This window comes from Diabrotica undecimpunctata, chromosome 10 (assembly GCF_040954645.1).
Source record: "Diabrotica undecimpunctata isolate CICGRU chromosome 10, icDiaUnde3, whole genome shotgun sequence".
In the NCBI taxonomy this organism is placed as follows: Eukaryota; Metazoa; Arthropoda; class Insecta; order Coleoptera; family Chrysomelidae; genus Diabrotica; species Diabrotica undecimpunctata.
Window position 1 is genome coordinate 50,684,627 of NC_092812.1, and position 24,867 is coordinate 50,709,493.

At 33.6% G+C, this 24,867-nt stretch overlaps 1 protein-coding gene across 1 annotated transcript; it reads left to right on the top strand.

The window, feature by feature from the left end:
- Window positions 1–1,570: 1,570 nt before the first annotated feature.
- On the top strand, window positions 1,571–18,211 carry LOC140452367 (uncharacterized). Its single transcript, XM_072546573.1, has 3 exons — window positions 1,571–1,829; window positions 15,975–16,209; window positions 16,976–18,211. The coding sequence occupies exons 1-3, from the start codon at window positions 1,675–1,677 to the stop codon at window positions 17,180–17,182; spliced, it is 597 nt and encodes a 198-aa protein (XP_072402674.1). The 5' UTR covers window positions 1,571–1,674; the 3' UTR covers window positions 17,183–18,211.
- Window positions 18,212–24,867: the final 6,656 nt, after the last annotated feature.

Below are 24,867 nucleotides of genomic sequence, written 5' to 3' on the forward strand. Positions count from 1 at the left end.
GTCGTTCCCTGAATATTCCCATGAATATCAAGCTACAGTTTTCAAATTTCACACCCTACTTAAAAAGAGAGATTTGGTCTAACTGGGCAGCTGAATGGTACGAAGTATATGGCACAAGTAATACATTCTATTTCAAGATTAATAAACGAATCCACACTCTACCATGGTTCAATAAATTCGCATATATCAGTAGAAGACATTTAACTACGATCATTCGTATGAGAACGGGTCATTGCTAATCCCTTCTTCATCTATTTAGAATTGGAGTCAAAGATGATCCTTATTGCGAATGTGGCCAAGTGGGGGGCTTAAATCATTATTTTATTAGAATGTCGCTGAAATCAAAACCCACATAAACTTCCCACTCCCATAAATATTTGCACTATCCTTGCAAATATCAATGAAAATACAATAAACACCTTATGCAACTTTATTTCTACTTTAAATATTAAATTATAAATTATGATCCTCCTTCTTACAGTCCTGGGTACCTCTACTTTATCCGTCGGTAGCATTTCTGGTGTGTGCAAAGTTTGGAGGCTACCCCTGAGCGAGAAAAGTTTATACCTTTGTTGTGTTGTCTTACTAAAATTTTAGCCTGAGAAGAAAATAAAAAAAATATATACCAATACAAGTATACATGTAGAATAGAATAACCCAAAACAAACAAAGGATGAATAAGTGTCTACCTTCGAAGTAAACTGGGTAAATTGTCAAGAACATAGCCCAATAAAAAAAAAAGATGAAGAAGAAGAAGGTTGGGGTTATGAAAATGTTTAATACAAATGACGTCAGTTTGTATACATCGTGACGTAGCATGATTTCAGTGTGAAAAATACTAGGTATAGTCATTATCGTGGCTGTTATATCAACATCAACTGAGGTAATGATGTGAAGATAGGGTTCTCTTTCGGGTTCATTGTTCTCAAAAGAAGAGATTTTTATATCTTTTTGTAATTTGCATTTCTAGCCATTTTTTATTTATATTTGTCTTAATTGATCATTTTGATGTAGTTATTTTAATATTTTTTCCCTTGTAAAATATTATTGCGAAATGCTAAGTAATTTTTAGTGGATGGGTTGAGATTTGGTAGGTTTTTATTTGTGTTTACAATGATTTATTTGATTAAGAAAATTAATATTTGTAATTAGATGCATAATTTAAGAGAAATAGTTGATTTTTATGTATTCACTGATAGAGATACTTATGAAGAAAATTACTGTGTTTAATAAATTATTGTAATTTTCAATTAGATCATTTTGAAGAAATAAATATATTGTTTACAATTTAAAAAGGTTATAAACTAAAAAATATATATTATATAGATATTTTATATAAATACACAATATAGTTTTAAATAGTCTGTGTACCTAGTTGACCCATATTAAAATTAATAAATTCTAATAGACTAATAATCCTAATAGATAATGAATCAAATTGTAAATATAAATAATAGAATGAGGCAAGTGATTATTTGTGGATTATATTATAACCTAGCAGTTCCGTTATTTACACGTGACTTTTAACATTTTTTATACAACACGTCTATTAAATAGTGTCATATAGGATTTTATTGCATCCACATATTTTTCGTTTTTTAACACATCGAAACACTCTGAAATTTCATAATAGCCAGAGCTGTTTTTAAAAATCATTTTTTGGTTTATAGTATAATGTTTCAAACGTGTAAATTTTTTCTAAGTTTATTGTTTGTTTTTGGAAGTTTGTGTGGGTGTTGTTATACTATAAGTACCAATAGAGTAACTAAGAGAGAAAATTATCCTATGGCTACCACAGAAAAACCTGTAGAGATGTCCACAAATTCAAGGTAAAACTTTTCTTTAATTGACTAAAAATAAAATTATCAATCGATTTAACTTGAAGGATTCTCTTTCAATATTTATTTTATATTTACATATTTGATTTAAATCTCTTTTTATGGATAGAGTAGATCTTCTTGGATAACATCAGAGAAGCCGACTTTGGAAAAACATTTCTTGCGTAATTACGTTTTTTTTTGCAATTCTCGAAATCATAATTATTCACCGACAAAAAAAAAACGCAAGAAATCTTTTAATGAAAAAATTTTGGTAAATTAATTTGAAATTCTGAGTTATTCCTTGATCCAAGACCTGGCAATGTGAAGTGGTCTAGGTTGGGAGGAAGACTATTTTAAAAATTTCTATGAAACTTTAGAATGTGACGTGGTATTATTCAGGAAAAGAAGCATTTTAGTATTTTGTTTTTTTATTTTATTATCAAATTTATGGCCGTCCTGTCATAATTTTTGTTGCCATCTAAGCCTTTTTGTTAGAAAGTCATTCTAAGGGTAATTTGTCAATGTGACTACAAAACAGCGATGATATTTACTTTTTCCAATTACTAATGGATATTCTTTCGAAGAATATCCTTTCCATATTTGTATATTGCAAAATAGTCAAACGTTGTTTTGATGACTTCTTCCTGCATATTTTTCATGTTTTAACGCAAATGTCTTGTTAGGCATGGCTCGATAATAAAGGCCCGTTTTATCAGCATTGTATATATCTCGTGGAGAATATTTCCTTCACGCCAATGCTAACTTGATTTTCCAGCCCTCTATGTCGTCCAAATTAACTACTGCAGACTCACCACAAATTGATTTCAACATTATATTATGACGCTTGTAGAAACTTTCCAACCATCCATTTGATGCTGCAAAATTTTCCATCTTTAAACTGATTGATGCCTAGAGTTCTTTTTCTTTAAATGTCGGCCCAAATATTGAAATCGCTTCATTTTTGTATTTGCAAAACCAATTTTGTAGACGACTTGATCCACTGCCAATCTTTCTAATTTAGGAAACTCTCGTTTTTGCTCCAACTCCTTCTTCAACATTCTTTTTTAACTGACTTATATTTGGTAACATTGTTAATTTGAGTTTTTTCAACCCCAGTTGTTCGGCCTGCTTTCGCGATCTTAAAGCATACTTTTTACTTTCGGCCATTGTTCATATATTTATTTTGTTTTTTAGCGACAAACGTTTCCTCTTTTGCAACATTCTATTATAGCAACTTAAGAATCTTTTGAACACGGAGAAAATTTTAAACTATCGAAATAAGCATATATCAGAAAAACAGACCATAATTATACAGGTTATTTCATCCCCTTTTATTTTTCATCCCTATTTAATTTCGTAAAATAGTATTGGGTATTTCCATTAACAAATCGACAAAAATATTTTGACCGATATTAACAGGCAAAGGAAATTTCTATGAAATAGGCTTTAAAAATTTGAGATTTGGCTGCGTCAGTATTATAAAGATGGCCGTAAATATCAGGTCGTAAATAAGGGAATTTACGTATAGAGAGTTTGGGAAATTTATATTTATTATTATTTTTTATTTAGAAATTACAGCCGCATCCACCATAATGGTTATGAGCGGCGGATACAGAATTACAAAATTAGAGTTTATAAAATATTCCTATAGATTTTAAGAAATTTGCGATATTACTAACTGAAAAATTAGTGCCTAATAAATTACTTAAACTGTTAGGTATGTTAAATGTAAGACGAAAATTGGCAAATCTATGGCATTCAATTAATAAATGGTTAACGGTTATTTGTACATTACATGTTTCACAAATAGGTGGATCACTTTTGGACAGTAAATATGAGTAAGTCTCGTGTGTCCAATTCGTAATCTAGTTATCACCAATTGTTCTCTTCTGTTCCTGGTTGAGGGTTGCCAAGCTGTAACGTCATTTTTAATTTGCTTCAGTGATGTTTGAGAAGATTGCCATTCGTTTTGCCACTTGCACAAAACTCGATTTTTTATAAAAGCTTTTTCACTCGCGGTACTTCGATTCTCGGCTTTTTCTATATCGGCACATTTAGCAATTTCACTCGCGCACTGGTCCGCACTTTCGTTGCCAGCAATGCCAATGTGGGATGGAATCCATATAAATCTGATACTCCTAGAATTTTCTTGAGCTTTCATGAGTTCTAGTTTTATCAGTTTCTCAAGGGGACCTTTAGGATAGATCTGTTTAAGGGTTTGAAGGGCGCTTAGTGAGTCACTTAAGATAACAGAGTTAGGAATGTTATTAGAATTTATATGCATGATAGCTTTAAACATTGCATAGAGCTCAGCGGAGAAAATCGAAAAGAAGGTTGGAAGACGAAATTGATATGTATCGCTTGGAGTAACGAATGCAGCACCTACTCCTTTATCACACTTAGATGCATCTCTAAAGATTTTATAGCAATGTTCGTAATGCTGACGGAGAATTAGATCTAGATTATTCTTAATCTCTGCGTAACAGTTAATATGTTGGTTGTATTGAGTTAGACAAGTATTTAAATTTGGGGTATTAATTTTCCAAGGAGAGGGGCTTTTAATATTGATTGGAAAGGTAATTGGAAATTCTATATTAAGATATCTCAGGTAACACCGTACTCGCTCATAGTAAGGCTTATGTTTGGTACTATTGGTAAAGAGATTTAAATATTTATTCTTCTTCTTCTTCTAATGGCGCTACAACCCTTTGTGAGTCTTGGCCTGCTTAACAATGTTCTTCCATTCTGCCCTGTCGGATACTTTCCTTCGCCACTGCCTGATGTTCATGGTTTTAAGATCCTTCTCTACGTCGTCTATCCATCTTTTACGGGGCCTTCCTCTTGTTCTGTTTCCTTGGGGCTTCCATCTCTGGACTATTTTTACAGCTCGATTATCTGGCATTCTTTCTAGGTGACCAAGCCAGTTTAGTCTTTGTGATTTTACAAATCTGACAATATCTGCGCTCTGCATTAGTTCATCCAGCTCGTGGTTCATTTTAATTCTCCACGAACTATCGCTGCATTGGGTTGGTCCAAATATCTTCCTTAGTATTTTGCGCTCAAATATTCTCAGTTGATTTTCATCAGTGGTTGAGAGGGTCCACGTTTCACATATACCTGAGTGAAGTGCACCGCCAATCAAAGAGTGGGGGCTGCAGTCTTAATCGGATTTTATATTAATACCGGCCTATTCACTATTATTTTACTTTGGCAATAAATTGCAAATATGGCGCCTCTGTACTGTCCCTGAGTATGTTTTATGCTGAGTACAATAGTTTTTGAGTAATTTTTAATAGTAAACATCAGTGCACATTCATATACGTACGATCACGTCTATAGTTGATTTTTAACTGTTGAAATGTGAAAACGTGCATTTTTTTATACCGGACGAAAAAGTACGACTCTACGCCCCCAAAATTAGAACGTAAAGTACGTAATTTATGCCCAGTGTGTTAGGTGAAATATATGAAGATAGCAAAAAATAGTAAAAGGCTAAAATAAAAGTACAATACAAAATAATTATTAAAAATACCTTTTATAATTTTGGTTTGTCAGTTCAAAATTCAACCTAGCAGAATTATTGGTTTCTTATATAGGGGTAAACAATTGTGAAGGTGGTAAATGAATTGGAAAAACTTTGTAGCACACAGTGGTATTTAAGAATCAATTTTTTTATTTTAACCTAAGCTACCACGGGTTAGTTGAGAGGCGAAAAATTAGTAAAAATCGAGCAGAATCATGTGGTATTTTAAAATTTTTATTTGAATTTGCTAGCTTAATATTCGAGCTTCAGCTTAATAGCTTAATATTGACTTCCCATAAGGAGTAGTTAAGAAGTAAAACATTAATATGGTGGTAATAAATTTGTAAAAACCTATCAAAACACTGTGGTACTTCAAAATATATTTTTTTTAATTCTGCTGGCTCGAATATTTAGCTAGCGAGAACGTTTCTAAATAAAATTGCTTTAGTGGTGGAAAGTTACCAGAGTGGTGAAAGTGAAGCAAAAACTTACCAGAACACTTTTTTATTTCAATTATAAGTAGAGTACAGTGGATTCGGTGGGATATAAAAAAAAATTGCCATAAATTTTAACTTACCAGAATTATTGATTAATAGAGTACAGTAAAATTTTAAAAATAGACTTTTCATCACCTTAGATTTTAACCTAAGACTTGTTGACTTTCGATATGGGTTAGTTGAGGGTGAAAAATACTATTCTCCGTTCACAAATGGTTGATAGCACGAAATGAGCCTCAAACTCATAAAACGCTCGTAAATCATAGGCGTTCCTAAGGTGTTTATTCATTAAATAATAATATAATGTTTTAATACTGTCATAAATAATACATATATAATATTAATAATATTTTAGTACTAATATATTTAGCAAAAAAACAATTAAAACTTTCTAATGTTGGTTATTAGGTATATTAAATTAATAAAAAGAAGAATTTAACCATTAACAATTTTGTAAATAAGAATACCTTATCCCTTTGGATATTTCAATACTAATCTTCGCGTTTAATCACCTTACTAGAAAAGTTGGAATTCATATCCGAAGGTAATATCCGTTGCAAGATAATTAGGATGGAATTCCCCAGATTTTTAATAATATAATGGGTATAAAGATGCCGTCTTTGGCCACGTGCCTCGTCTGTTCAGTTTTTTCTTTAGTACGTTTTTGATCGCATGTAATTTATGGCTCGTCGGTGTTTCCGCGTCTACGGCAGTAATTAGCGTTTCGAATATTTCTTTTGCGAATTATATGCAGTGCGTGAGTGATTTTTTATTTCATATACCTACGAACATATACGTACCTTTCGCTCGTGCTCGTTTTGTTGGATTGTTTGTGATGGCTTCATCATCAATATCATCAAGTTTTACGCCGGTACTGTTGCGTACAGTCAGTAAGCCTGTCTATTCACCAAGAGAAAAGACTATTGTCCTGAATGTTCACGATGCTCTGGTTTCTCAGAATCCCACAAACACTGTTCGCAACATAGTCGAAAGTTGTGCCAATATAACTGGCGTAGGAGAGTCAACTATACATAGGTTCCTATCAGAAAGAAAAAAACACGGTATAGCTAACCCAAACACAAACGAACACTTAAAGAGAGGGAAAAAGCCTATTGAAATTGATGAATTTGCCAAAAATTTTATTCGAAGGAAAATTCATGGATTTTTTTCAAAAAAGAAATACCAAACCTAAACAAAATTTTACAAGAAGTTAGAGACGACCCGGATTTGCATCATATCGAACGAACTAAATTGTGGCAAGTTTTAAAAGAATTAAATTTCCGGTGGGAGAAAATCACTTTTGATTGACCGGGAGGAGATAATATGTTGGAGAAGAAATTATCTAAGATCCATACGAAAATTCCGGGCTGAAGGAAGGCAAACCTTCTACCAGGATGAAACGTGGGTAAACTCAGGTTATACTCTAAAAAAAATTTGGTCAGGTAAAAATATATTAAACTCCAGGCAAGCCTTTATGGAAGGTTGGTCTACTGGTATTTCCCTACCTTCTGGTAAAGGCAGTAGATTAATAATTTCTCATAATGGCAGTGAAAAAGGATTTGTTAAGCATGGTTTGTTGGAATTTCAGTCCAAAAACACAAAAGACTATCACGAGGAGATGACAGCTGATGTTTTCGAAGAGTATTTTGAGCAGATGATTGAACACATACCACCAAATTCAATTATAGTATTAGATAATGCACCTTATCATTCACGACTAGTAGAAAGACTTCCAATGACTGCGTGGAAGAAACAGGATATTCTTGACTGGCTGCGGAATAAGTATCTGCCTTACGAAGATGGAATGGTAAAAGCAGAACTTTTAAAAATTGCTCGGCAACAAAAATCTAAGTTCAAGAAATACGTAGTTGACAAAATAACGGAAAGGCGAAACATCACAGTCCTTAGACTTCCACCCTACCACTGCGAAATAAATCCAATTGAACTCATTTGGACACAAATGAAAAGTTATGTGGCTAGAAAAAATACGTCATATAAAATACAAGCTGTACGTGAATTGTTATACGAGTCTTTACAACATATCACAGAATAAAACTGGAAAGATGCAGTAAGACATGTAATAAAAGAAGAACAAAAAATGTGGGATCATGATAACATAATTGATGCGACCGTAGAGACACAACCGCTAATTATTAACCCTCAAGGCGACTCGGATTCCGAAGTTGATCCTATTTATTTTGAATTTGAATAGTTTTCTAATCGTAATTATATAAGGTAAGTAATAGTAGTTGTAATCGTAAGGTATTAAAGGGGAAAGGCGTAAAATGTCGCCTGTCAAAATGTTCAGTGTGTTTTAAAAGTATCCATTTTTTTCAAATCCTGAAAAAACTAAAAAGCATTTTTGAAAAATTTAAAGGCAGAATGAAATATTTATTAGAATAAATAAAAAGTTTCTTTTGCATGTAATAATTTCAATTAAAAATTATACTATAATGTCTCTTTTATTTTCACCCCTGTTACATAACATATTAAAATAAACATTGTAGAAGTTTTCAGGGACTTTCTGCCCTCAGTAATAATGTAATCTTTCATTCTGCGTTTAAATTTTTCAAAAATATTTATTAGTTTTCTCCGCATTCGAAAATAATGGATACATTTAAAACACATTGGAAATTTTGCCAGGCGACATTTGGCGCCTTTCCCCTTAATTAAATAAATGTATCTTTTACAAATGGCGAGAAACTTTTTCTTTTTGAATAAAATAAATAAGTTTTATTAAAAAATACAATTTACATAAGTACAATTTAAAAAATATAAAAAAAGAAAGCAAACGATTTCTACCTAGCGAAACCGAATTCAAATTTTTACCACTGTGTTTCCTAAAACTTGCGAAACAAACAGCTGGATAAATTACTCGGCAACGGAATCTAAAATTGCATTCCACATGCCGTTCATCCTGGTCAAAATTCGTAGTGAATTCAGTTTCTGGTACTCCAAACGAAGTAAGTAACAAAACATAATACCGTCATTATACGAGTGAATAATTACTAGGGTGGTAATAAATTCGTTAAAACCTAGCAAAACACTGTGATATTTCAAATATATATTATTTTCTAATTTCGCTGGCTTAAATATTAAGCTAGCAGGAACGCTTTCAAATAAGATTGGTTTAAGGGTGCAAGATTATTAAGGCGGTTAAAGTTTAGTAAACTTAAAAAACATTTTTTTTATTTTAGTTAGTTTTTACCGTAAGCCAGCAAAATCGCTTCCCTTAAGGGTGGATTGGTGGTGAAAAATTATTAGGGTGGTAATAAATTACTGAAAAATGGGTAAAAAAATATGCCATCGGCAAAAAGTTTTTTTTTCCTAATTTTGCTAGCTTGAACCTTAAGCCAGCAGAATCGCTCCCATTAAGGGTGGTTTGGTGGTGAAAAAATATTAGAGTGGTAATAAATTAGTGAAAGATGGGTGAAAAAATATGCCATAGGCAAAAAGTTTTTTTTCCGAATTCTGCTAGTTTGAACTTTAGCCAGCAGAATCGCTCCCATTAAGGGTGGTTTGGTGGTGAGAAATTATTAGGGTAGTAATAAATTAGTGAAAAATGGGTGAACAAATATTACGTAGGTTAAATTGGATTCCGCTCATTAGTCCCCGCTAGCTTAAGGGTCCTTATCATTTGAAATAAGGTCCCAATTAAAATTATGGGTCACAGTGACTCTGTAACGTTATCTATCACTATTACATCATTTGTTATGATTAGTTGAGTCCACGTTTGTTTATTTCCTCCCCCTAGTGGACTTTTGGCTAACGCTGTATAGTGATTGTATAGGTCGTCACCCATTGGATAATCCAGGGTCGTAACTGTGCAGAGTATTATGTATTTCAACAATACTTAAAGAGGATTAATGACTTTTACAAACGAAATCCGACACCGTCGAATTCGACAATTTCAGCTACGTCGTTATTTCATTTTTTTGAGAATGAATTATTTATTTATATTAGAAAATAATTCCATCGTAAAAATATGGATTATGAAAATTATACTAGAATTAAGGATTATTGTAAAGACACGATAGGACATAGATCAAAGGAGTCTAATTATAGAATGTCCACTATAATAATAGAATGGTTGCTAACACTGCTTATATGTGCAGCTTTTTTATGTTTTGGAACTTTCTTCGTCAAAATCATTAAGTAGGGTGATCTTTCAAACAGGTTTATATTTTGGCCTCTTGCACCCGTATTTTTGCAACTTTACCCTTCGTGGCGGTTTAACAGAATCTTCAATTATGGTTACATGTCAATTCTATATCATCATATTTCTGAATTAATAATTATTGACTATTATAGAAAATTTAATATTAGCAGTAATATTTATTTTGTACATACTTTGAATAAAACTTTAATTTAATTTGAAATCTAATATTGGCGTAATTAATTTTATCTTAACAGTTATGTGTTTACTGTTCCCCTTACATCCAAAGGCAACAAATCAAATGAAGTACTAATTAAGTTAATATAGGCAAACGTATCATCTACTAACGGAGCAAACCAATTATTATTCGTCATTTAATGTATTGTATACATAAATTATTTTTTGTAACCTCGATATAAACTACTGTTTGCTTTGTATCCATTAAACTCATAACACCTTGAAATTTTCACTTAGTCTGGAGGCTTATACTTAAAAGTAGTATAGCGACCCGATAATATTGAATTTTTATTAATATATTATTTACAAAAATTAGCTACAAAGTAAATGGATTTTTTTATGTTTGATAACGTATTTTTTTGCTTATTAGCTTTGGCTTGGAACTTTTAGCCACGTAATTACATATGAATATTAGTATTTATCCATACAGGATTGTACAAGGAGGACACTTTTCACGCTCAGGGATTCATCAGAGTGGCTTTATTTTAACAAACAAGTCATAAACCACGGTTAGGTAGGTGGGCAACATATATGGTAAAAATACAAAGCAAATGTTCATGCATATGATCGATTTTACACTTATATCTTTAATTTAATTTTTACAAGAAATACCATAATGATTTTAAAAAATTTTATATTGTCTTCACTTAATAGGAGATTTACGTTTAATGGTGTACATAAACCCTCTTTTATCAATTCTTTTAGCAGTCACGTGCTTGTATTACGATGTAGTGGGCAGTCAAAAAATATGTTATGTAAATCAGATTATACTAGTTCCACACCCACATCGGTCTGTTGGGAGAACTCCTATTTTGTGTAGATATTTCGGAAAATATCCATTATCTACTTTTATTTTTAAGACAGTTGACACTGTGTTTCTGCTTGGTGTAACATCTTTATAAAATTGTTTTACAGCTACTGTTGGTTGTAATTTGTATAAATTAGTACCTGTGCTTTCACCAAATTGAATCCATAGTCTGTCCCATATAAATTTCATAATATGTTGTTTGATATAGGCAAGTAGGTCACATGTGTTGAATTCTTCTATCACCATATGTGGGTGCTGTAATGGATTTTTAGCTATAGAATCAGCAATAGTATTGCTAAAAATATGCAACAGTATTATACATATTATAAAGTGGAAAGATGGAATTAATAGTAGAGAATTGAGAAAGAATCAGGAACATGGTAAATTGATCTATAAAATGTAATTGATGGTATGTAGTGTTGTGAACTTATTTAACTGCTATGTCTTTATTTAATTTATAATGTCTTTATTAATTTATTATATTGTTCTTATTTTAATTTATTAAAAAGCACGATAATTTATATGAGTTTATTTAACCACTAATAATACATAATTTATTTTATGCGAACGCTACAATTAAAATCGCGGGCGCGGGTCGTCAGATATTAACTAACTGTCATCAAAATGAAAGTTCCCTCATATTTATACGAAAACAGCTGCTCTAGAACCCCATGCATGTTGACCTCAATTGACCTGGTTTCGCCTCGAATCTTCTTCTTCTACGGCACTACAGCCCAAAATGAGCCTTGGCCTCCTTTATTTTTTGCCTCCACCCTTGTCTGTCTGTGGCTGCTCTTCTCCATACACGGACTCCTAAAAGTGCTTGTGCGTCGCTGCTTACTGTGTCTTCCCAGCGCTTTCTTGGCTTTCCAACTGGTCTCTTTCCCTGCATTCTGGCGTTCAGTGCTCGTTTTGGTAGCCTATCCTCTCCCATTCGTATCACATGTCCGGCCCATTGCAATCTTTGTATTCTAATGAAGTCTGACAGGGGTGTTTCCTTATACAGTTGATAGAGCTCGTTGTTATCGCCTCGAATGGACAGGCCTAATTCCGGAAGATTCGAACGGAATCAGTTTTTTTATTACTTGGAGTTCCTGCCAGCTGGTTGAAGGGTCTCGTACAATCTAAAACATATTAGTGAATAAACAAGATGTTTACAGGTTTTTAATATGACTCATATTTTTACGTAACAGTAGTCAGTTATTGTAATACTGATATTTAGGAATGGAATAAAATTATAGGTAGAGTTACTAGAGAATTACTGAGTTTGTTTTTAAAGGTTAAGATCTATCATACATTGTTTAGTATGTTGCAGTAGATATTACTTAAATGGTTGGTGTCTGTCTTATAATTGATAAATTCAGGAGTTTTATTAATGTGTACCATTTCAAGGAAAAGTCGATTTTTATAATTATCAACTTGTTCCAAGATTTTTACATTAGTAAAGTCAAAGTTATGTCCTGTCTTCAAGTGGTGGTCCACTAAGGTACAAGAGTTTTTTCGTATGTTACAGTCACTTTTGTGTTGAGTGGCTTAAACAACGTGTCATAATTTTGTTGGATATTTCTTTTTCGTTAACTTCCAAATAATCTTGATCGGATTCAGATCCCTTTAAAGATGACCTGATTTTATTTTGGGAATAAGTAATTGAAATGACTCTGAGTCTAAATATCTCGACGAAAGGAAGTTTGGATTTTAAGCTTACTTGAAATATACCTATTAACAATATTACCATGCTTAGTTATAATGTTTAGACACACTTATTATATAGCCCTCCGATCCTAATCCGATCATACATAGTTCAGCGGCTCGGTACCTTTATGTATACATGAAAAGGTGGATAGTTGAAAACTATTCTATCTTATGTAAATTTTTTCACTGAATAACAATTTGTAGTCGTCCGTCTCATTTTATATAAGATAGAATAGTTTTTAACTATCCACCCTACCATGTATACAGAAAAGTACCCAGCCGCCGAACTATGTATGATAGGAGTAGGATCGGAAGGCTGTATGACCTTTACACAATTTATGGACTCGCAGAAAATTTGTGAGTGAAATCTGCGGTTGAAATCAAAGGTAACCTGTTGGTTCTACACATCAGTAATGCGACCTTGAGGCTCTGGGATAGGACCTTAAACGATTTACGGTGTTCCAGGTAGTATTTCCACTGATAGCCTTCACCGATGAAATTACTAGCGGAGTTTAGATAAAAAAAATAATATCTTTACCGATATTATTATGTTGCTAGTTGCTGAATATTATTCTGTTGCTAGTTGTAGGTGTGAATTTCAAAGCCATGTTTGGGTCACAGTACATATTATTTGGCGGATTGTTAATACAGTAGACTCCCTCTATAACGAGAACTAAAATGGCAGACTAATTACCTCGTTATAAGCGGATCTCGTTATATCCAACAACAATAATATTGTGCATACATATGAATATGTAGTTTTCTAAAACATTAACTTTCTATAGTGAAGCCATTCGGAGCAATATAAGATGCTAATAAATATTGTTTAAATGGCATTTTTGAAAAAAAGTTGTTTACTTTTATTGTCAATGAAATACATTAAAACAAAACAGAGTTGTTTACTTTTATTGTCAATCATCATCATCATAAGTGGCTCGACAATCCGTTGTGGATCTTGGCCTGCTCACAAAGAAGTCGCCACTCCTGTCGATTCCTGGCAACTTCCCTCTTTCCTGGCAACTTTTATTGTCAATGATATACGTTAAAACAAAAAATCTGTATAAAGCGTATTTTCAAGGATAACATAAACTATTGCTTCTGCAATTGGAAGAAGTCTGTCATTTTTAACTGCTTTAAATTGTCCAGTATTCTATCTATCATATTTTCTAAAGATGTGAAACAGTTTTATGCTTCTTCATTTGCGTTTTTTCTTTGGATAAAGTTTGTGAATCATAAATTGTATATTTCGGACTAAGAATCATAAATTGTAAGAAGTTTATTGCGGACGGCCCGCAGTTAAAAAGGGTATTTATTTATAGCTACGGCCGGGCCAAAACGTAAAAAAACACGTTTTTCAATCTTATTTTCTCTCGTTATAAGCAAATTTTTCTCGCTATAGAGGGTTATAGTTTAATAGAAATTTCACGTTACATCTAATGTACCTCGTTATAAGCGAAAACTCGTAATAACCGTGTTCGGTATATAGGGAGTATACTGTATTTTCGTTCTATTTTACGGCACTATTTAAATTTGCTTTATTAATCTTTATTTCGCTAATGGACAGTATATTATAGACAAGGTGAAAAGCTAGGGTTCGTTTGGAAAAATTTGAGATTTTTTTGGATAATTACTTTCGTGAGACATGAGAATTTTCATCGGGGGCTGATAGAAGCCTAAAATTTTTTTAATCGTGTTTTTAAACGTTAAAAATTGTCATATTTTTGCGTTTTTTTTAGTTTTAAATTATTTCTAACCCAAAAACAATCAACTTTAGAGAAAACTAACAAAAGATCTTTTCTGTTCATGTTTTCAGTAAATTTTGGCGAATGTTTCTTTGTCCTGGTGAATTTCTTCATCATTCCAGAGATTTGTAAGCTAACCACTTTCTCGTAGCCGTTGTTGTTACTGCCTTTGCAATGCCGCAGAAAGGTCCCGGTCCAACAAATAGCATATATGAGCCTTTTTGGACAATTTCATCTGCTTTTTCTACCTTGACATTTCTACGGTCTCCTAGTTTATTTAGGGGACACATACTACTAGTTTAGAATTGACCTGTACAAAATTAAGTGCCTTAACCGCTGCCTAGCGATCTGTGAAAATAACAATTGAATGGTACGTTCCTTTCTGTCGGTCTATTTCTTCCATGCAGTGATGAATTGCCGTTATTTATTTCCACCTGGAAAATTGTGACTTTCTTAGATATAATTATCGAGCTTGCTTTATCTCTTATATACTGGCTCCAACACCATCCGATGTTTTTGAAGTCATCAGTGTACCAGGTAGCTTCATCTTGTATGGATACACCTGTCAGTCTTTCCTGCCTGGCATATAATTTTATGGATATGTACAATTTACTATTTTTTCTGGTAATAAGCCAAAATTTTACTTTCAAATAAGAAGTATTTTGAGAATGATTTGCGAAGTGGAAATCGAAACGTCAAAATAAACTAGTAAGTCTATATTTATACTCTTATATTGCTTCAGATCGACCCTAGGCTATTGTGGGAATGTCGAGAGGAACTCAACAGTTTGGCAGAATATAACATTATCACACTAGTATGGGTTTCAGGTCACCGGAAAATACAAAATACAATGCAACAAGAAGCAATGAAAAAGCTTGTCAAAATTGCATCAGCTACACAATACTTTGGTTAAGCGCTGGTTATGGGAATGTCAAACAGCTTTCTTACACATGCACACAATGGGACTGTTTTATGGATGCTTAACCTGCAAATTGTATAGCAGAGACCTAAATAGTCAAGTATATCTTAAATGATTGCGAGGTTATACATCGCAGACGGTAAATTTTTTTCGAATGTCTCCAAAATGGGTGTCATAAATGAATGAAATATGTACAATAAGACATCCCAAAACAACCGGTTTATAACAGACGGCTTCCAAAAAAGATTACTAACTATATCATTATCGACATTATCAACTATATTTTTCAATGCTTTACTAGAAGCTATCACCAGAAACAGCACTAATTCTTAATTAATGACTATTGGTTGGTTTTCTAACATTTTGTCAGGATACGTATTAAAAATGCAATAGTCACTCTTGTCCCTCTTATCATTTTTTTAATGAATTTTCTTTACTACTCACACATTAAAATTAAAACCTTTTTGAAAAATTTATGTTATTAATACATTACTTGTGAATGGCTGTATTTGATCCATTAAAGGTATAAAAGTTTCTTTCGTTTATTTCAAAAAAAGTTAAAATCAAGTACTTTTTTCAGATACGAGCAAGAATTGGTAGATTATAACGAACCTTTAGCAAACTCGCGGAAAGGAAGAGGAATCATGGAGGATTTCCATGACTATGATCATGAAAATCATCATGACATAATCGTTGACCATCCTCCTGAAATTCAAAAATTGAAAGAAGAGCCCAAACAAGCTGCAGATGCATTTACCAATTACTATGACTTTATAATTACCGAAGGATCTTTCAAATTTTGGTCCGCCTTTCAAGTAAGTCTGTGTTTTACTATTTATTAGATCTAGATATGTATTTATACATATATATATATATATATATATATATATATATATATATATATATATGTATATTATATATATATATATATATATATATATATATATATATATATGTATATTATATATATATATATATATATATATATATATATATATATATATATATGTATATTATATATATATATATATATATATATATATATATATATATATATATATATATATATATATATTATGGTTCATTGTTACTTTCAGTAGAGACTAATCAAAATTCTTACACGAATTACGGTAATCATAGCCTTATGGGTTCTTTTGATATTGACAAATATACCAGCATCTGATGGAAACTCCAAATGTTTACATTTAGGTTTAGATAATATTAAATAAAAAATACTCAAAATAATTCTGTGATTGAAAAATTTTGCTGTATTATATTATCGATATTTTAGCTAAAAAGTAGATATGACAAAAACGTAACGTAACGTAAATACCATAAGAATATCAGGTATATGTAATATATATAGAAGACACACCCCCTATATAACAAATTTCATAGTTATCCTATTTTATAACGGTTTCTGAAATAATTCAAACGTTCCATACAGTTAGGTAAAATCATGAAAGCTGTTGTATGTTCTGTGTATTATTATTTATGCTATCGTGTTTACTAAGTACATATATTAATTATATTTATAATCGATCTGACTATATACCATGTTAATTTTTTTTTCTTTTTCAGCTATTCACGGCGCTTTTGCTAATTTATTCGTCTCTTGCCGCTGCGTACTATGCAAAATTTAATGTCATTACCACCGATTATGATTACTACGATGATTTCTTTGGAAGGTCAAACAACGACGCGCCTTCCACGAGTTTATGGTCAGGATTGTCAACCTCCACCGTTCAAAGAATATTCAACGCCATCTCTTCCAAAAAATACTATTGAAACTAAAGTAACTGTTGTTAAAAATGAACCTAAGAATTTGCAAAAAAACTCCTTTGGAGAATGTAGTGTAGACTTTTATAATGTTCCAATTTGGTTCTATGTATAATGTCCGTGGCCATATTTAGTGGAATGTTTGTAAATAACGACACCACATTTAGGGAAATCAAAACATAATCATTTGGTAAAATTATTGAGATATTCAAAGGCATCATTTAATGTATCAGCAAGAAATTTAGAAATGTTGTAAGTAGTGGATTTTAAAGAACTTACAATAGACCTTAGAGGAACGTCCAATTTATGGATTTTAGGCAAACGATAAAGTTTAGGGAACCATGAGTCATAAATTATCAACTTTTTGCAACTTGTTCAGTAAGTTGATGTTGGTTTTTAAGATTTTTATTGTCATTATAGTTTTTTTGTATCACTGATGCAGGATCTTTGTCCATACCCTTATAATATGTCGATTTGTAGTTTCACAACGTTAAGGTTTTGTCGATAAAATCCTGTTTGTTCATAGCTACCGTATATCCACCTTTGTCGGATGTATAGTATGATCAATTGATCACATTAACAAAAATAATAACACTTTAAATTATAAAACTAACACTGGACAGTTAAGTAACAAATATTGTAATACCTAAACTAAATAAAATTTATAAATATTTAAAATAGCTAACAGTCACCTTAAAAACAATTAACCTTAATAACGGATCAAACAAATATTATTCTTCTAACGTTTCTTTTATTGTTATTTTTTACATTTGACGTAATTTTACTTATTTTATCTTATTACTGTAACGAAAGTGCTTAAGAAAGCTTAATCTTAACATGCATTTTTGACATACTTTAATGTCAGTTTTTATCTGTGAAACCTTTTATCTTCTGTGTTTTTAAGTCTATTTGTTCGTCATTTGTGTACAATGTGTAACAATGTTCATTGTGTTTCGTAGTGTTCTCCTGAGGAAGCTATTAAATAAATAGCGAATAATTGAGTTCTTAGAAAAACGAAAGATTTTTATTAAAGACCACTACCTGATAATTCCTACATATATATATATATATATATATATATATATATATATATATATATATATATATATATATAATTTATTCGATAATTTCCATTAATAACTAAATATGATTATAAAAGTAGTGTGCTAGGAATTATCGGCAAGCAGACTCAGTCTGCAACACTTTTTGCTTCTCTTTGATATTAAACGTACGTTGTAAAACCTATGTCGGAAACATTAAAAAACCAAATATAACATTGAATACCGGCCCTGAACAAGGTTGTAACAATCAAAAAATAAATTTTAAATGAAATAGTAATAATTTATTATCAAACTATAAAAAGTTGTGTAGACAATTAATTTATATTTATTAATTTATTCCCAATAACTACAAACTTTATAAACATTATTTATTACAATTTATATTAATTTATGTCTGCACTGTTTGCGAAGACATTCCATCATATATTGGATTTGAAGTTTTTGCGGGAGCTGCATGTGATTTCATGGGTTTGCCTCCCAGAAAATCCATTGTTTTTACAACGTTTCGGTAAGGACACACTTGCCATTTTCAAGCCAGATTGGTTCTGCTTCTTCCTGACGTTCGAGGGGAACTGATTTCTAAGCAAGCAAGCAAGCAGTTTAATTAAACCCAGCCTGTGAGACGTGTTCACCCCTAAGAATTACGTTCGGGTGTAACAATTCATTAGAGCGAGGTGTATTAAATCGAGTTAAAAACAGGAGTCACTACACCGCGCTCCAATGGTCCAGACCATTCCTTTCTCTCCTATAGCACCTTGATGCGCGATAGGAGCACAACTATCAGCAAAATGCCCTTCATGTGGGAGTCCTGGGTAATAGAACTCCAACATGGTAAGCTATCCAATTAAAATTCAGGCTAGCGTTAGTCGCTTCATTCCTGTTATCTTCATGTGACTTATCCGCGAATCTAGAACTTCTTACTTGAACCTCATGTCTCCGCTCTGGGCTAGGCCCAGTTCGGAGACTTGGAGCTCAAGTGATTGGGCCCCCCTTCTTGTCTGGGTTTTCATGGTTTTTGTTAATATTTTTTTGTAGCTTTCGCCAGTTTTTGTTAGTAATTTTGTAATTTTTTTGGTGGCCAAAACCGTTTTTTGTGTTTTTTGTAGTTTTTTTTTGTGGGATGTCCTGAATCATAAAATCATAATTAGTTTATGCATATAAATATAAACAAATTACCTGTACCTACACTGTACTTGCGCTTGTCCACGATTTTATAGAGCTACTAACTATACGCTTTTGTGTGTTTGGGTCTATCTGCTGTTTGGGTCTTTTGTGCTTCCATCAATGGAAAGCGTCGTATCTCATGATCTCTCGCATTATGTGACTTATTTGGTTCTATAGTTACGCGAACTTTATCCTTGCCTTATCTTTTATTATTTCAGTCACTCTAATTTGTTCGCTAAATAGGAATCTTTCAGCAACGTATCTAGGTACGTTGGATGCTTCTCTTAGGCTGCTGTTGTGGGCCGCTTGGATTTTCTTTTTTGTTGTATAGCATATGTGTCCCCATGCGAGAGATACATATGTTAGTATAGGAAGCATTATACTATTTATTAATCTTATTTTTTTTTCATTCGCAGTTTGTTTTTTTTCTCCTGATTGTCCTTTTATTGACGCTTTTGCTATATTTGCTTTTTGTATTGTGGCGTCTACGTGTTTTTTGAATGTTCCCTTTATCTCGAATAAAGCCTTTATCCATGTATACTCCTAGGTATTTTGCTACGCTTTTTCACTCGATGGGGTTGTTTTGCACTGTTGCTTGTTCTTTCCGTTATTGGTGCCTCTATTTGAAGAGTACTGCCTGCGTTTTTTCGGAGTTTAAGACGATTTTCCATTTTAAAATCCACTCTTCGATATCATCTAATGCTGTTTGCAGGTTGTTCACCGCTATGTTTATGTTTCGGTGTTTGGCTGCTATCGCTGTGTCGTCGGCATATAGACTTAGTACAGTTCCTTTACAGTATTGTACACAGCAGAGGTGACAAAACCGCTCCCTGTGGTACTCCAGCCTCCGGGTTCCTGAGTTCGAACAGGACTTGGTCTATACAAACCCTGAAACTCCCTTGGCTTAAGTAAGAAGAGATTAGTCTCGTCATTACCCCGCTGTAACCATATCTTCTCATTTTATAAATTAGTCCTTTATGCCAGACTCTGTCGAAAGCTTTGCATACTGTGTTATGTACTCTGTTAATCTAAGTAATTGTAGCTCGCTGGAGTGCTCTAATCTAAAACCGAATTGTGCGTCTGGTATTATGTCTAGTCTATCTGTTTCGGCTTGGAGTCTGGTGAATATGACTCTCTCTACAATCTTACTGATTTCAGGTAGTAAGCTTATTGGCCTGTAGTTTTGTGAGAATATACTATCTTTTCCTGGCTTTGGTATTATAATGACATGCGCTTCTTTCCATCGGTTTGGGAATTTTTAAATCTTAGCATCACATTAATTATGTTCGTTAGGAATACTATGGCTCTCGCCGGTAAGTACTTTAGAGCCCTGTTTGTTATTTGATCTGGTCCAGGTGCTTTTTTCGGCGGGCTGTTTTCAATTAGCTCGTTAAATTCCTCTGATGATGTACTAGGGATATTTTTGTTTGGGTCCTCGGGCCTTTCTCTTTGTTATTCTACTTCTTCTATGTCGTCTAAGTCAATATCCTCATCTAGATGGTAATTTAGTGTGAATTCTCTCTCGAAATGATTCCTCATTACCCCAGCTTTTTCCTCAGTGGTGTATACTATTTCATTTTCTGTGTATATTGAAGGGTTTTCTATCCTTACTGAGTATTCTTTGGAGCTTAATAATATTTTGCATATTTGGACCTTGTTCTTCCATTCAAATGTGGTTTTCTCAACTCTGATTACGGTGTTGTTGTAGTGCTATTTTGACCTCTCTGTTTAGTCTGTTTTTTGTTTTTTTCCACCTGGTTTGTTGTTCTTCTCGCTGTCTACTTTGCTCTATTCTTCTCCCTTATTAAATCCTTTAGTTCTTGTGGTATGTCTTTGAATCTTCCCATGTGTATCTTTACTTTATCTTCTGTAGTGTGTTTCTTAGAGCTTGTTGGATGATGTTTTTAAACTCTAGGACTCTATCCTCTATGTCTTGTGGGTTGTCTATCACTGCGACTATATTTATTTCAGTGCTCATAAGTCTTTTGAAGTTTGTCCAGTTTGTTTTCTTTTTGACTCTTTTAGTCCTAGGTTTCTAGCGATTACAATATCTACTTGGGTGGAAAGTCCATTTCCTGGATAATATGTAGGGTCTTTGGGGCCCATTGCTATGATATCGTCGTTGTTTTCTATGTATTGGTTTATTAGTCTTCCGTTTCTGATCGTAGCTCTATCATTTCAGTTAGGGGATTTTGCGTTTAGGTCTTCTACTATTATTAAGGGTTCGTCTATATTTAGGAACGTAGTTAAGTCTTCTTTAATCAGTGAATCCTGAGTTCTTACGTAGGCGGAGGTAATCCTGAGTTCTCCCTGTCTCATTTATATTCTAATTGTTGTTGCTTTCATATTGTTCAGTTGTGGTGTCAGGATTATAATGTATCTAATTCCTTTTTTTTCACTAGATTGCAGTGCCTCCTGGTCTTCCTGTGTTATCGTTCTTGTATATGTCCTAGCTCGGAAACTATATGTTGATGTTGTTGGTGATCTTTGTTTCCTGTATTGTTAGGACGTCCATTTCATATCCGTTGACTAGTTCATCCAGGATATTCTGGTTGGTCCTTATGCCTCCTGGGTTCCAGCAGCCTATCCTCAAGTATCCTCTGTTAGCCTACCTAAGTTCAGTGCTAACTTAATGTCGGAAATCGCCTCGTAGTCAATTCTAGTGACCAGCTGTTTAACTAACTTCACTTGTTCGTTTTGTTGCTGCTTCCAAATCAAGATGGTATTGTTGGACATCTGAGGCATATTCGGAAGTTTCTCGGATGTTATCCCTGGCAGTTGGCGCATTTCGCCTTTTGTTGGTAAGGCATCTTCGAAGTTGAAGCACTGCGTGGGCCCAGTTGATTTCCTTAGGTCCTCGATTTGGATTTCCATATGCATCAGGTTTGTGATGCATTTTGCTTTTTCCACGTCCTCTTTCTCCAGTGTAAGTACAAACATTGGCAACTTTCTTCTGACAATTTTCATGGAGGTCATGTTTTTGACTAATTTACAGTCGATGTTATGTTCCTCTTTTAAGTTGTCGTATGTATCTGTAGCCTTAGCGTTTGAAGTTAGTCCTCTTAAAACCATTCGTGGTTTTATACGCAGATGATACAGTGTTGCTGGCAGATAGTCCACAGGAGCTTCAAAGGATGATTGATAACGTTGTAGAAGCATGCAACAAATACGGCCTAAACTATATTGCAAGAAGACAAAAATAATGATCATTAGTAAGAACACCAACATAAACGCCCAAATTACAATAGGCGATACACCGTTAGAAAGAGTGGAAAAAATATGCTATGGGCTGCAATATTAAGGCTACTTGGAATGCCTTGGGAAGATTCTCTGCAACATATATTTAAGTATCAATATACGCCTAAGAATTCTTAGATGTTACGTCTTTAGTGTCCTTCTCTATGGAAGTAAAACTGGAGCCTTACAGAAGATGCCATAAAACGATTAGAGGCATTTGAAATGTGGTGCTACCGACGTATGTTGAGGGTCTCATATATACACCACACAAGTAACATAACTATTCTCCAGATGATAAGAAAAGACAAAGAAATTATTAACACCATCAAAAACAGAAAATTGGCTTACTTCGGTCACATCATGCGTAATGATAAATACCGACTTCTACAGTTGATTCTGCAAGACCAGATTGAGATTAAGAGAGGCCCTGGACGTAGACGTATATTCTGGCTGGCTTAGGAAGTGGACTAGTCTATCGTCAATTGATCTATTTCGAGCTGCTATGAATAGAATAAGATGGGTCAACGTGGTCTCCAACATCTCTAGAAGATAGGCACATTTAGAAGTAGGTTTTATATCTTTCTCAAGGGAGAAGACCATCCACGGAATGGACTTTTTTTGTACTCTTCTATGAGTTTGACTATCGTCCTGTATTCTTCCGGGCTTTTTGGCTGGATGAGAGTTTCCCGTCGGCTTCTTGATAACTTGTTAACAGTTATCATTTTTTTTGTGCGATTCCTAAGATCGCTCCTGTGTCACGTACACTTAATAATTTTATTACAGGTCGCTTTGGTTTCCATGTAGTGGGATTGTCCTGTTGTTTTTGTGTTAGCTCGCCTTCAGTTTCCATTGTTTGTACTTAATATAGAGTCAGAGGGCGTAGTGTGACGCGCGCATCATTTTCCTGTTACATTGGCGTCGGTAGAGGTGGAAAGTCTTCTTTTGTTGTCTTTTTTTTCCCTTTTTTTTGGGTTCTGCTTGCCGACGCTTTTTACAGGCTTATCAGCAGGTGTTGCAATTTTTGTCTTTGTGATTGTTTCCGTAGACTTCTCCTTGGTGGGCTTTGCTTCTTTTTTGGACTGGTTTTCCCAGGTATCGTCTTTTTGGCTGTCTTTTGGAGCCGTTTTCAGTTCATCAAATTTATTGTTGATGTGTCCGATTATTGTTTGTTGTGATGCCAACATTTTCAAGGTAGCAAGCTTGGAATTTTCGTCCTCGCTGCTGTGTCTTTGCCGCTTTGCGGCAGCCGATCTTTTAAGGGACTCTTCATCTGAATTGTCCTTTGCCTTTTCTTCTTTTTCTTTTCTTCTTGGCTTTCGTTTTTTGGGGCGTTTTAAATTCCCATTTTTCTCCTGTTTACCATTTCGTCGGTGGTTTCATATCCTTCACTGGGTAAGGTATTGAATATATTGTAGTTTGTTTTTAACAAACTAACTTTGGAGCTTGGAATTGCCTTGCGGCAGGGAGTTGATCGTAAACGATCAATTGGCATCGGGTGGGGGGAGGTCCGCTTTTATTTTTGCCACCTGGTCCTTTTCCAGCACGGTTTCTGGGTGCTATCCAGAACTTGTCGTGGTAGTTCACTCTCAAGACAGAATTAGAGAGGACTCCTCTTGTAGTCTCAACTCTTTGACCCTGAGGCCTACATCTCACAGTGTCATCCCGACGGAGGCACAGAGAATATGGCAAGTCCGTTTCCTTCGTCACTTCACTGATTTCAAAGTTCATGAATGCTGTGCTTAAATACTTTGCAGTACTTCTTGTATTTGGTTCTTTGTGTACGGCGGTGGGCGTGGTCTTAGTCGCTAATTTAATTTCTACGTTTTTCTGTATACTTGGTTTCCATGCAGATGGGAGTCTTTGGTCATCATCTCATGTATTTAAATTTGTTGGATATTTTCTGCTTCGTGGGCACCCCACCCTCTCGTGGGCTGATGTCTAACTGGAAAGTTTTATTTGGACCAATAACTGGGTACCATGCGGTCAGAAATCATTATCTATTCGGTATCAAAAATTTCATTTCTAATATTACTATATCCTAATCTAACCGGTAGGTTACTCAAATTTTTTGCAGTCTATATTCTTAAGTCCAAAGCAAGCATGTCTTAAGCCTCCAGTCTAATATTACCCCAATATACTATATATACTTTATTTAACTCACCAGATTGAGATGTGTACCATTTAGGCTTAGAGCACGCAATACCTCTAAATTCCCCCTTCTGGTAAATTTAA